Raw genomic sequence first — 13,023 nt, forward strand, 5'->3', positions numbered from 1 at the left:
TGCGGAAAACCCTGTAAAGGATCCTGTTTACCATGTTAACGGGCAGAAAGATCCAGCAGTTTTTGGTAGCAATTTCACTTCATGGGGGGCAGTGGAGAATGAGAGTGGCCATCAAATTGACCTTAGTCTTGTTGTTGTTGTTGAAGTCACGAGTTGAATCATGGGAACATAATCCAAACTTCTGTGCTGTTCTGCATCCTCTAAACCAATGTTTCTGTGTGTAGGTAGCCCTTGTTTATCCCAACAATGACCCGGTCATGTTCATGGTGGCGTTTTATGGCTGTCTGCTAGCAGAAGTGATCCCAGTGCCTATAGAGGTACCTCTTACCAGAAAGGTAACGTTGATGGGGACTTGGAGAAGGGATAGGCTGATGTGGGATGATAACCAAGTCAGACCATCAGCCTCTGATGTCAGCAGGGTTTGGCAGCACTCAGCTGATGTCTTAGGAGTTCTTGCCGATACACTATGAAAGAGGCATAGGAGCCTGGCATTGCAGAATGTAAGACTGGGAGAATGTACTGGATACAATGGGTCCCCCTGATGCTCTGGTGAAGCCTGGTTTCTACAGCAGAGATTGCCACCTGTCCTGTAGAGAGGCATCATTTCCAACAGTACAAAGAACCCACAGCTGCCTTTTGATGTCAGGAGGAGCTGTGGGTGCTCAGCATCCCTGATACACACCTGGCACTATGGGCCTGCTGCATGCGGCATGAGTTCTGCTTGCAAGAGGGTTTTCTCTGCCCTTACCATCACTTGCACTGTGTTGCCACATTACCGCTGTTTTTAAGAGCTGTGTGAAACCGTGGGATTTCCTGAGAGAACACAGCGGCAGCAGGATAATGGCAAACGTGGCAAGGGGGGTGGTAATGAAATAATAAGCTAGGCTGGTAATGCTGTGGGATTCCCAGAGCTTTGCTTTGCTTTGTGGCCTCAACACAAGGACTGTCATGGCAACAAAAGTGTGAAATTATGGCCTCTTCCAGTTTTTGGCCAGTCGGGTCACTTGGTCAGCTTTATTGCAGTGCTTTATGTCCGTTCAACACGAATTAGTTTTGGGGGGATGGACACAACACAGGGCTTGTTTCAATGCTTTATATATATATTTCTTTTTTGCTTATGAGTTATGCTCAACATTTTAGGGTTTTGCTTAGTGAAAGCAGGCCATGTGTGCTCAATAGCTCCATGCTGGCATGCATCAGAGCAGCCCCTCTTGCCTGTGGAGGCACCAGCCTGTCACCTCCAGTCCTTCTGGTCTTGCTAGTGCAATATCATCTTTCTGTTCTCCCCTGGAGAATCATTAATTGAAGGGAACAGACTTGCCAGGCATCAGGCGCAATAGCCCTCCATATTTTTACAGTGGGGTCTCATTTTCTGCAGACTCTTATTTTCTCACAGAACTACATCTGCCACAGCTGCTCAGCCTACCCTAGGGAACAGCTCTGAGTAGGAGTGTCTCCCTGTCTCCCTGCATGCCTTCATTACGCAGACAGCATCATTTTCTAGAGTACGTTAACATACAACTCAGAAATTGTTGCATGCCCATCACTGCTGTCAGCCTGTGCTTGTTGCTTGAGTTTCAAACTATTGCCAGATGTGCAGGAGGGCAATCCCAATGAAACGGGATGTTTGTTTTTCCCAGCAGGTCCATAATGTTACCACCCAGGTACCAGAGCATTACCATACCTTGATTTTGGTACAGGTAAAATTGGCTTCAGGTTCTTCGATTGCTTGGAAGCTCTGACATTTGTTTCTTTTTCCTCAGGATGCTGGAGGTCAGCAGATTGGCTTCTTGTTGGGAAGCTGTGGCATCGCTTTGGCTCTCACCACAGAAGTGTGTCTGAAGGGGCTGCCAAAAACCCAGAACGGGGAAATCGTGCAGTTTAAAGGTTAGCTCAGTTGCAGTTTTATTTTTGCTGTAGCTCGACTCATGGCTGAGTTCCCTAATGCTAGCTAAGAATTATCTAAAACCATACACTGTTTGTTCTTTTTGGAGTGAGTGAGGTTTCCAGCAAGTCATCCTCTCTGTTTGGGATCAGGGCACGGCAATGGATTTTAGGACGAGTCAGCCTTGTACTGCTTTGATGGCATTTAGCAAGTCAGAAATCACAATCTGTCAGTGCTGGAGAGAAGGATGGTGTGAAATACAGCAGGGGACTGTCATAAAGGGGGCAGGAGTCCGCATTGCTCGAAAACCCTATATATGAAGGTGGGGCAGTGGGATGAATCTTCCAGGGAGGGACTCCCCTGTGGGTCGTTGATATGTGACCTTTCGCCCGAACATGTAAGCCAGGGACAGGATCTCCGTTTGTCACATGGCATCAGTCAGCGAAAGCTGCACAGCAATCCCTTCCTGATGAGTGGTTCCTGGTTCTGTGGGAAAGTAAACTCAGGTCCAAGATACAAGTCACTTCTTCAGACTGCATTTTCAACAGACTATGCATTTGTCTGTTTAGTCCTGCTTCTGGCAAACACATCCCTCAGTGAGATGGGCAAACAGTTGTCTCCTTGCAAGTGGCAGAGGAATGGTGATTTCTTCGACTAAGCAGGCTTTGTGTTCCCTTTGATTTTCGCTCTAGGTTGGCCCAGGCTCAAATGGGTTGTGACAGACTCAAAGTATCTTTCCAAGTCACCAAAGGACTGGCAGCCCAACATCTCAGCTGCAGGAACTGAGCCAGCTTATATTGAGGTACGGAGTGGATGAGAATTGGGCTCCTCTTCTGAATGTAATGAGTAGAAGCCAAAGTAATGGCAGTTTGAATAATCCCAGCATTTTACTTTACACGGAGAAACAATGCGGCCTCCTAGTGAGTCCTGTGGATGCACCTGCACAAACAGGTCCTTTTTGAATGTCTCAGTTAATGTACAGAAGAGAGAGACCACTCTGACTCATGAGGGCTTCACCTCGCAGTAACCCCCTTCACATGCAAGGTCCAGGGTTCCCAATTTGGCTACGTTTTGTGTTTTCCAGTACAAGACCAGCAAGGAAGGCAGCGTGATGGGCGTGACAGTGTCTCGAATTGCCATGCTGTCTCATTGTCAGGCTCTGTCTCAGGCCTGCAACTACTCAGAAGGTGAGCAGTGCTCCATGGCAGTGTTGTGCCTGATGGGGAGGGTAGGGGGACAAGCTCAGTTTGCAGTGAGCTTTCTCTCCATGCTCATTTATGTGGATTTTCAAATCTAGCTTTGGGTGCTGGGATCATCTTTTTCCTAAATCAGAAGATTGCAGCATAAACTGAGACAAAGGGGTGCTCATAAATATCTCTGCTTGGAGAAAAAGATGATGGGCTTTTAAGCTTGCCTGGAATGTCAGCAAATCCATACCCTGGGGAAGCTTCCTCTGAGAAGTGTCCAGTTGTGCTCCCTCTGACTTGCACTGTGGAAGCATGTGTACAGACCAGGTCCTTCCCAGGAAACCAGGCCCCAAACCATGTAGAGCTTTACAGGCTCAAGCAGTTAGAGAGCAGAAATGACCAGAGGAGATGCATCAAGCTGTGCTGCAGGAGGTGTTCTTGGTCTGCTCTGCCTACCAAATCAGAAAGTAATATACATACCCTGTAGCTCAGAGCGCCTGCTGATGAGCTGTACGTCGTCGTTTCTGTCTGAGATGCAAGTGCATGCATTCTGGGGGCTGTTGCTTTCGTTTCCCTGACTGCTGATAGTCCGTCTTCCAAAGCCCTGGAATGGCGGCCCTGTAACCTTGTCCTCTTCTGCCCCTTGTGCTTAATTAGGCTAAGACACTTGGGTATTCCAGGATCAGCATATAAATGCCTGGCTGGGCTAGAATGTAATTGTCTTGAAGCTTTTTACATGTACTCTCTTACATTCACGTTTGATCATAGATACATTAGCTCAGTGCCTTGTCATCTTCTTTACTGCACTGCATGCATACATCTGCATCTGCTGGATTTGTATTTGCATAATTAGGAGCTCTGACTATTTAAACGGTGTAAGAAGGCAAGAAGATTAGCCTCCGTGCTTGCAGTTTGCAGAATGGCTGCCAGTCTGCCCTGTCATGGAACCAGTTTGCTGCTTTCTTATCTGTCTAGCTTAATGCAGGCATTTGCATGGTGTTTACCTTATCCACCATACAAAAGATCACTGATGTTTGGTTTTGCTGAGCTTAAAAGGGAATGGAGATTTTCAAAGGAGTGTAAGGAAGTCAACAGGGTGGAAAGACCAGGGTTGTGCTCACCTCTATTGTAGCATCGCTGTTCCTCTTTCTGCCTAAAGTGAGGCACCCCTTCACCTGCCAGTCTGACACCAGGAGGGGCTGCCTCCGGGAGCTTGCTTGGGAAAGGGGCCTGTCACTGCCAGCAATGCAGCTCCACGTACCTGCCCGTCTGCTCAGTTTCATGCTGGTATCACAACTTGCCTCTTTCAGGTGAAGCCGTAGTGAATGTTCTGGATTTCAAGAAGGATGCAGGGCTCTGGCATGGCATACTGACGGTGAGTGGTGCTTCAGGGGATAGGTGCAGAGGACCGTTGTTCTGAATGCTCTGTAGCCCTTCCAGATTGTAATGTGAGGTGTATTAAGGATGAGAGTTTGGGTCCAATTTAGTCCTGGGTCCTACTGTACCACTCCCATCTACATTCTCTGCCAAAAGTGGTAGCAGCTTTAGCTTAGTTGCTAGGCTTTCCTGTAAATTTGAATGATGCTTTGATATACGGTCTTGCAGGAAGGGTGTAAATTTCCCCAGGACTTTTTTTCTAGTGGGGGGAGACAGGGAAATGAGATGGGGAAGGCAAGTTCTGTCTGACTTGTATTAACTGTGTGGTGTTGGCACTTCCCTGCAAGTCTTCGTTTCTGCTTTTCAGAATGTAATGAACAAGCTGCACACCATCAGCGTGCCCTATTCTGTGATGAAAACCTGCCCCCTCTCGTGGGTGCAGCGAGTTCACGCTCACAAAGGTACTGTGTGTCCTTTATGGCTTTCCAGGTGAACAAGAAGCATCAGAGGTGTGAGTTCTGTTGTGCTTAGGAGCCTGTCTGAGTAGTGTTCAGAAATGTGTCCCTTGAGCTCACTTCCATGTGTGCACAGCACCCTAATGCTGCATGGCTGACTGAGGGCAAACCCCATCACCCTGATGGCAAATGGCCTCCATGCGCAGAGGCCCCCTTGGCCCGAACCCTCAGCCGTGGCATGCCAGGCTGTGACCAACGTGCTCACTGGTGGACCTGCAGCACTGGTGAGACGTGCAGGCCCGACTCCCAGTTCAGAGGCTGTCTGGTGTCAGATCTTTCACGCTTCACTGAAAATCTTGCACAGTGGTTTTCTCTGTTGTAACATCTCCATTTGTGTCCTTGTTTTGCAGCAAAGGTGGCTTTAGTGAAATGTCGTGACCTGCACTGGGCCATGATGGCTCATCGGGACCAAAGAGATGTCAGCCTGAGTTCCCTGCGGATGCTGATTGTAACGGATGGTGCAAACCCCTGTGAGTATTCCAGAGGGAGATTCCCCTGGTCATTCTTGCCACGGACTCAGCTCAGGTTCCTTCTGTGTACCGACTTCCAGGGACAAAATGATGGTCTTCAACTAACAGGCCAGAAAGGCAAGCCTTGGCTCTCTAGTGCAAAGGCAAGGGTGCCAGATGCTGTGCCTGACCTGAACTTTCTGCGGTTCTCAGACTTTACAGTTGTAGAGCCTACTTTTTTAAAATGTGTTTTCTCTCTATCCAGACCTGCACAATTAAAAGAAAATCAGTTGCCTATCCCAAAATCTTTTGAACATCTATTCTTAAATACACCCTCTAGAATTAGGTGCACAGGCAATGCTTCTCCCTAAACTTGTTCAGTTGTAACAGTTGTAGGTGAAATATTAGGGTGGGGTGGGGGAAAGAGGGCTTAGCAAGGAAGCAGTGGCAGCTCTGCAGTAGAACGCAGGGAGTTCTGATGAGAGGATTAAAAGGTTAGTGCGGTGATTCATCTAGCAGGCCAGAGAACAGGAAGAGATGCATTAGCTGGCCATGTGGCAGAGGGGTGTGGGGGTGAGTGGTTTTAGATTGCTCACAGGGGATGAAGAGAAGGATTTTAAAAATGGTGTTGAAAGAAATGAGCAACAGATCTGCATTGCATGCTGCTGATTATAGGGCTTAATGAATGTCTGTCCAGATGGTACCAACTGGAGGGATGAGACTGAAATACTACTAGGGATGTTTTGGATGTGTACACAGAAGAGAAACAGCCAGGGAACGTGCTATTTTAGGGGAGATGGAAACTATTTCAGTCCTCTGAGTGCATTCTCTAGCAGGGCATTATTTGGAAATTCGAGGTATCTGTTTGAGTCCATTCTGTAGCAGAAGCAATTTCTTTGCAGTAAAGATGCAAACTCAAAAGATGTGTAAGAGATTGTGGTTGTGAGGTTGCTATTTTTACTCATTCAGCATTTGAAACCCCTTTAGCTAGCTGTGTTGTGTTGTGTTGTGAGGCTTTCCTCAGTAGGAGTGTTCTCTCTTTCTCTGTATACCAACTGTCAGAGGACACGCTCTAAATTAAGTTGTGCAACTTGATCCAGGATTACAGAAATACGGTACAACATGGCTGAACGGAAGTCAGCTTTTGAGAGGATGCACTGAAGCATTAACTGCTTTTACAAGCAACTGTAATAGAATTTTTAAAAGTGCCTCAATGACTAAGAGCAGACAAGGTTCCTTGGGTGAATTTGATATCTTTTATTAGACCAACCCAAATAGCTGGAGAATAGTTATTAAGCAAGCTTTTGGGTTCAATGACTAAGAAGAACTTGACGTCTTGACCTTTGAAGATGGTACTCTTTTGGAAATGATACTGTATTTAGGGATGTTGTGAACTGCAAGTGTATGCATTTCCAGGTCATTTCTATGCAGAATGTTTCTTGTTTCGATTGCGAGTTCTGAGTAACAGTCTGAAATGCTGTCTTGCCTTCCAGGGTCTGTTTCTTCATGTGATGCTTTCCTGAGTTTATTTCAGAATCATGGGCTTAAACCTGAAGCAATTTGTCCATGTGCCACATCTCCAGAAGCAATGACTGTAGCAATTCGGAGGTATGGGAATATGTAGCATCTCATTAAAGTACATCTGTATTTAAAAGGAGATGGCCCAATTAAAAATGTTTCTAAAATAATTTCCTTATCTATATTGTGAATGGTGAGACTTTGATTTAAAAACCGAGCTTCTTACAGTTCATTTTTGCTTCAGCTCAAGGCTGAAGTTAGTTTCTTTTTGTTTTTTGTATAGGTTTCAGCCAGTTTCATTTTTAGGTCCTTGAGGAAGATTCTTTGAAAACTGGTCCTAAGGAATTAAAAAAAAAATATTTCTATCTTAAGCTTTGCTTTTATCTTAAGCATATTTTACTGAGTCTAAATATTTAGCCTGTACAAGACCAGCCTTGTCTCTTTAAATAGTAATACTGTATGTTTTCCATGTGCAGTGAGTCACTCTCTTAATATGTGTTTACATGCATCCAGTGTTCTTTACTGACTTCAGTGGAGCTTGTGAGGTTGGGCACATGCTCACGGGAATCAGGGCCTTGAATGGTCCCCTCTTAGGTATGAGAGCCTTTGGTATTTCCCCCCCCCTTGCTGTTGTGGGGCTATATGTGTATATCTGCAGTGGTATTTGCTCCCCTCTGCAGCAAGCAGAGCAGCAGTGACCCAGTCCCAGAGCTGGCACATCCAACAGATTAAGCTGATGACAGGGTAGAAGGGGTGCTACAGAAGGCTGATTACTGGCTCTCCCGGCACTCATGCCACAGACCAGTATGGTTCTCCCAAGCAGTAGCTTCCGCTTCTGTCCTGAAAATTAATTTAGTTAATGAAGGCTTTCAGAAATGTGCATCCCCTTGTGTTGCTGTGATGTTGTGCATTTCCCATCAAGGTCTAATAATATTTTTAAGGATGATTTAGCTTACTAGTCTGTTTCCTTCTAAGGCCTGGTGTCCCTGGGGCACCGTTACCTGGAAGAGCCATCCTGTCCATGAATGGGCTGAGTTACAGCGTGATCCGTGTAAACACGGAAGACAAAAACTCTGCTCTCACCGTGCAAGATGTTGGCCACGTGATGCCTGGAGGTAAGAGTGTATGGGTGCCCGCTTGTTCCATAAACACTCTTCAGGGGACAGCAAGGACACAGCAGTGACAGCACAGGACTAGGGATGTTATCTCAGTTCCCAGAATAAGAGGCTCAGACTTGGCTTCCTATACTGGTCCTGCTGCTGTCTTGAGTGGCGGGGACAGCTTTTAATCTCTCCACATCTTATCTTATCCATCTGTAAAATGGACAGATTTTCCTACCATAGCCAAGGTAGGTGTAGGCTTAGCGGTGGTCAAGCACTGTGGACCCTTGCAGGAAAGGCCATGTCTCAGTAGCAGCCTTTTTCTTAGTTTACTCCTAAGAGCCAGGCATCTCGCCCAAGCACAACAGCAGCTTGATAACTGAGCACACTCCAGCTGCCTGCTGTTGCATACCTAAGCACATGGCACACCTTGTTGCGAAACCCTTGATTTCAAGAGGAAGATCCCAGCGATGTGTCTGGACGTGTTCAGCTCCAGCATCCGGAGACTTGAGTCCCTAGTCGCATTTTCATAAAATACTAATTATCCCTCTCACTTAACTGTGTCAGGCAGTGTTCTAAAAAAGGGCCCCTGAGCCCTTCTTAAGAAGTTCTACAGTTGTGTGCGCTTTGCTTTAGGAATGATGTGCATCGTGAAACCTGATGGGCCGCCCCAGCTCTGTAAAACGGACGAGATTGGTGAAATCTGTGTTAGCCTCCGAGCAGGAGGGATGATGTATTACGGACTGGCTGGGGTGACAAAGAACACGTTTGAGGTACGTTTGTGTGGCACATCTTGCCTTCTCTCTTGTTGAAATTCAGCAACTGCTTTCAGTGTGGAATTGACCTTACTGCAGAATCTTCTAATTTCTGTAATAGCCAAGACGACATTAATGCTTGGGCTTTGGACACAGGGGGAAGCCTTGCCTGGAAGGCTAATTGCAATTAGCAAAAAGGAGAGCAGACAATGCCTAATGTTTCTCACTGCTGAGGAATAATAGAGGAAGCTTCTTCTGCAGATAAATGAGCAGCAGGCGCTCTGCATTTACTGTGCTCCAGTTCATAACAGATAGCTTGCCAGTAGAGTCCTCACGTGCATGGTCTAGCCAGGCTTGTGCTACTGAGTGATCTTTTTTCTCTCCTAATTAATGCCAGTGGCAGGTTCATGTAAGTGAAGACTGCTGCAGGGAAACACTGCGCTGGAGGCTGGTACTTTGCAGAGGGAAACCTGGTAGCAGAAGGGAATTTATTTTGCAGTTTTACTTGCATCTAGCATAATCTTTGTAGCAGTTCAAGCTGGGGAATAGTCCTTTGTAGCCTAGATTGAGACTGTGCTATCTTTAAGTCCTCTCCTTCTCTTTCAGGTCATCCCTGTGAATTCGGCTGGTTCTCCAGTGGGTGATGTGCCATTCGTCCGCTCAGGCTTGCTGGGGTTTGTTGGGCCTGTACGTCATGTTGCCTTTGTGCTTGTATTGGAGGTTTTGTTCGCTGTTCATGATTACAGCTGCAAATAGTGCAGAGCAGTTGAGGACAGAAGTAAATTGTTTAAAACTGCCGTTTTGGATGTGGATGACTGACTGAGCTGGTCGATTCCCACCTGCTTAATCTTAGTTTAATTTGGAATATTTGATCAAAATTTACTCTTGAAGAACACAATCTAAAAAGATTCCTTTTACAGATATTTAGGAAAATGCTTTAAGTCTAACAGCTGGAGTGCATGGATATATTTGTTAAAGATGCGTAAGCCTACAAAAGCATCTGAGAAATGTGTGTAATTATTTGCTGATATCTTTCACCCCTCAGGGTAGCTTGGTGTTTGTGGTTGGAAAAATGGATGGATTGCTGACAGTTAGCGGACGCAGACACAATGCTGACGACATTGTAGCAACTGGGTTGGCTGTTGAATCAATAAAGACAGTCTACAGAGGAAGGTTAGTGAGATGAAACCTCTTTCTCTTCCCACTGCAAATAACACACGATCAGGCAATTACATTACGATCCGTCTGTTTTTTCTAAGAGTAACTGGGTCCATCTGGGCCCTCTTGTAGTAAGTGTGTCTTTGAATAGTCAGTCTCCCTAGTAATTGGCCCATCAAGCCTGAGTATCTTGTCTGGCAGGAATCTGTTCCAGCTAGAGGAAACGAGGTGTCAGAAAACACTGTGCAGGGAGCTGCAGGATAACCAGCCCTGTGGAGAGTTCCCTTCTGCCCCCTCATTGTTAACTGCTGACTCATGTCCTGCCGCAGGCAGGTTTTTATCCCTTTCCCAAGGAATTTTGTTTTCTTTAACATTGACATTGGGTAAAAGCATATTTTCTAATTTTCTAAAGGCCTGAAAGGACTTGGGAGCCTGAGTTTCAGTGACTGCCAGTGGGATTTAGGTTCTTAGGGCAAACATTTCAAAAATGCCTATTATACCCATGTCAGTTTAGCACTATATTATGGACTGGAATAGAGATGTGATGGCTAGAGTGGAAAAGGAAGCTGCTGGGAAGAATACAGTAGCTGCTCCACAGAGTGGGATGGTTGACTTTCTCTGGCCAGTCAAACTTCCTGCTCAACCTCCTGGTGGCGTCTCTTTTCTCCAGCCTTGGAGCTTTTGAAGCTGTGTTCTCTTCTGCTAGCATGTAGTGTGTGTCCCTCTCCTTGGCTCTTCAGAACATGAGCATTTCCAGGAGGTGGCATGGGAGGTCCTGTCAATGCCTTTCTCTCCCTTCAGGATTGCTGTATTCTCAGTCTCTGTGTTTTATGACGAGCGGATTGTGGTGGTGGCAGAACAGCGGCCGGACGCTTCTGAGGAGGACAGTTTCCAGTGGATGAGCCGAGTGCTGCAGGTTAGAGCCAAGCAGTTTTGCTGGGTGAGGTGTGGCTCCCTTCAGCCAGGTGGCACAGGCATATGCCAGACAGAGCCTGGCATCTGTCGTCACACTTTCTCAGGCAGCAGCAAGAAGCCAGGTCATTGACAGAGTGGTGTGGATGGGCTCTTTGGACCAGATGTCCTGGGGGTCCTGAATAGACAGATGTGGAACATGGCATAACCCCTGATGGGAGTGGGTCAGTGTTAACTGGACCCAAAGGCAGGCACCCAGGTACTAGCATGCTGACACTGTGTTCTGCCTTTCTGCGTGTTGTTTACAGCACAGCAACACGGTTTACCCCACCCTGGCAAGGTCTTTAGGCATGTTGCTGAAACAGAAGGGAGGTAACTTCCTCCCTCTGGTCCGGAGATGCTTGCCAGAGCTCCAAGGGGCAGCAAGGAGGCTTCTTTCAGGCATCTGTTTATAGATGCATGTTAAATCAAGCAAACAGCTAGATGCTGTTGCTCTTGACAGCTTTATGCTAGCTTTGCCCAGCACATGTTGGTGGGCCTATGAGTCAGTGGTGTTGTGTCCTGGTTTATTTTTGAGAGAAATTCTTGTTGTAGTGTGCATTTTACTAGACCAGGATCCGGCTGTGCTAGACGATGTTGCAAACAGGGCAGATAGGATCTGACAAACACAGGAGCATCTGTTAACATCCAGTATGAGCAACTTTCTCTCCCTTCCCTAGGCAATTGACAGCATTCACCAAGTCGGTATATATTGCCTTGCTCTGGTACCAGCCAACACGTTGCCAAAAACTCCACTTGGAGGGATTCATCTCTCTCAAACCAAACAGCACTTTTTGGAGGGTTCACTGCACCCCTGTAACATCCTCATGTGCCCGCACACGTGTGTGACCAACTTGCCAAAACCCAGGCAGAAACAACCAGGTAATGCAGAGCTGCTGCTTGCTATCGGGAATGCTGGCCAGCAAGGGATAAACGATGGAGTTCATTGCCTCAGGCCTGGGAAATTAGTCTGATGTCTTTGCAAGGGAAGCATGAGTTAATCACTGTTTTTGCTGTTGGGGACCTCCCAGCCTGCCATCGTGGGCTGTTTGCAGCCTTTCTTTGATGCTTCTGTTGCTCAGGAGCTGATTTCAAACCCTACCCTAGCAGACTTGTGATCGATGGGTAAGAAGCACCTGAAAGATGAGGAGTTGGCTAAAAACTCTTCTGCACCTCTAAGGCTCCCTTCATCGGTTGCTGTGGCAGTCGAATGCTGAGAGGAGCCTTGCCCTGGGGAGCAGCCTTCTATTCCCGAGCCCAGGCCTTGCTGCCTACCAGAGGCTGTGACTCCGGGCCACTGAACTGTCCCCTCGTATCTTGGCTTACAGACTGATTGTGGACAGTCGGTGTACCACAGAGCCTCTTTCACAGGGTTCCCTAATCAGAGTAGCCCCAGGGCTGGGTTTTTTCTCTCTGCTGTAGTGCCTGAGAATCACTAGGATATTTCCAGTTTCTTGCTGACTGACCTGCCTGCTCCCCAGGCATTTTCCTCAGCAGTGAAATCACAGAGTATCTCTTTGTGGAGGAAAATGAACACAAAGGATCGCCAAGGGCTTTATAAACCTCACAGATTAACTTTCCTTTGTTGGTGGAGCATTACATTTTTGGCTAGCCCCAGTTCTCAGGTGGGAGAAACTTGAATCTTTCCCAAGGTAAAATGACTTGCTCAAAGCCATGTAGTGAGTCGCTGGCAGTGCCAGGAGCCCTCACAGCCTTTCCTTGCTTTAATCAATAGCTTGTACCACTGCACAGTAAAATATGAAATACCTTCATTGCCTGCTTCACCAAGTCTGTGCTGTTCCTCTTTGTCAACAGGTGTTGGCCCTGCTTCTGTGCTGGTGGGGAACCTGGTTGCTGGGAAGCGTATTGCTCAGGCCTCTGGGAGAGACCTTGGACAAATAGAAGACAACGATCTGGTTAAAAAGGTAAATCTCTGCAGCCAGACAATAGTCGTGGGCAGTGAGTGGGGAAGAATCTTGCCCCACAGCTGTGTAAATGCAGTGAGCAGTGGTGTAAGGCATGCAGAAGTGTCATTCTGGGAGTACAAGTGCTGGCACTCACAACTTCCTCTTGTTGCAGCACCAGTTCCTGACGGAGGTGTTACAGTGGAGAGCTCAAGCAACCCCTG

At 47.0% G+C, this 13,023-nt stretch overlaps 1 protein-coding gene across 1 annotated transcript in view; it reads left to right on the plus strand.

The window, feature by feature from the left end:
* Positions 1 to 13,023, plus strand: part of DIP2B (disco interacting protein 2 homolog B) — a 104,323-nt gene that overhangs the window by 68,931 nt on the left and 22,369 nt on the right. The window contains exons 10-25 of the mRNA XM_025212435.1: positions 225 to 335; positions 1,764 to 1,887; positions 2,578 to 2,687; positions 2,970 to 3,072; positions 4,383 to 4,447; positions 4,817 to 4,910; positions 5,315 to 5,434; positions 6,907 to 7,021; positions 7,907 to 8,046; positions 8,668 to 8,804; positions 9,393 to 9,473; positions 9,832 to 9,959; positions 10,746 to 10,860; positions 11,576 to 11,777; positions 12,711 to 12,820; positions 12,975 to 13,023. Of these exons, the coding sequence (XP_025068220.1) occupies positions 225 to 335; positions 1,764 to 1,887; positions 2,578 to 2,687; positions 2,970 to 3,072; positions 4,383 to 4,447; positions 4,817 to 4,910; positions 5,315 to 5,434; positions 6,907 to 7,021; positions 7,907 to 8,046; positions 8,668 to 8,804; positions 9,393 to 9,473; positions 9,832 to 9,959; positions 10,746 to 10,860; positions 11,576 to 11,777; positions 12,711 to 12,820; positions 12,975 to 13,023 (1,804 nt within the window). The remainder of the gene's footprint in view (positions 1 to 224; positions 336 to 1,763; positions 1,888 to 2,577; positions 2,688 to 2,969; positions 3,073 to 4,382; positions 4,448 to 4,816; positions 4,911 to 5,314; positions 5,435 to 6,906; positions 7,022 to 7,906; positions 8,047 to 8,667; positions 8,805 to 9,392; positions 9,474 to 9,831; positions 9,960 to 10,745; positions 10,861 to 11,575; positions 11,778 to 12,710; positions 12,821 to 12,974) is intronic.

The sequence above is a fragment of the Alligator sinensis genome, unplaced genomic scaffold (genome assembly GCF_000455745.1).
Source record: "Alligator sinensis unplaced genomic scaffold, ASM45574v1 scaffold1329_1, whole genome shotgun sequence".
Taxonomy (NCBI): domain Eukaryota; kingdom Metazoa; phylum Chordata; order Crocodylia; family Alligatoridae; genus Alligator; species Alligator sinensis.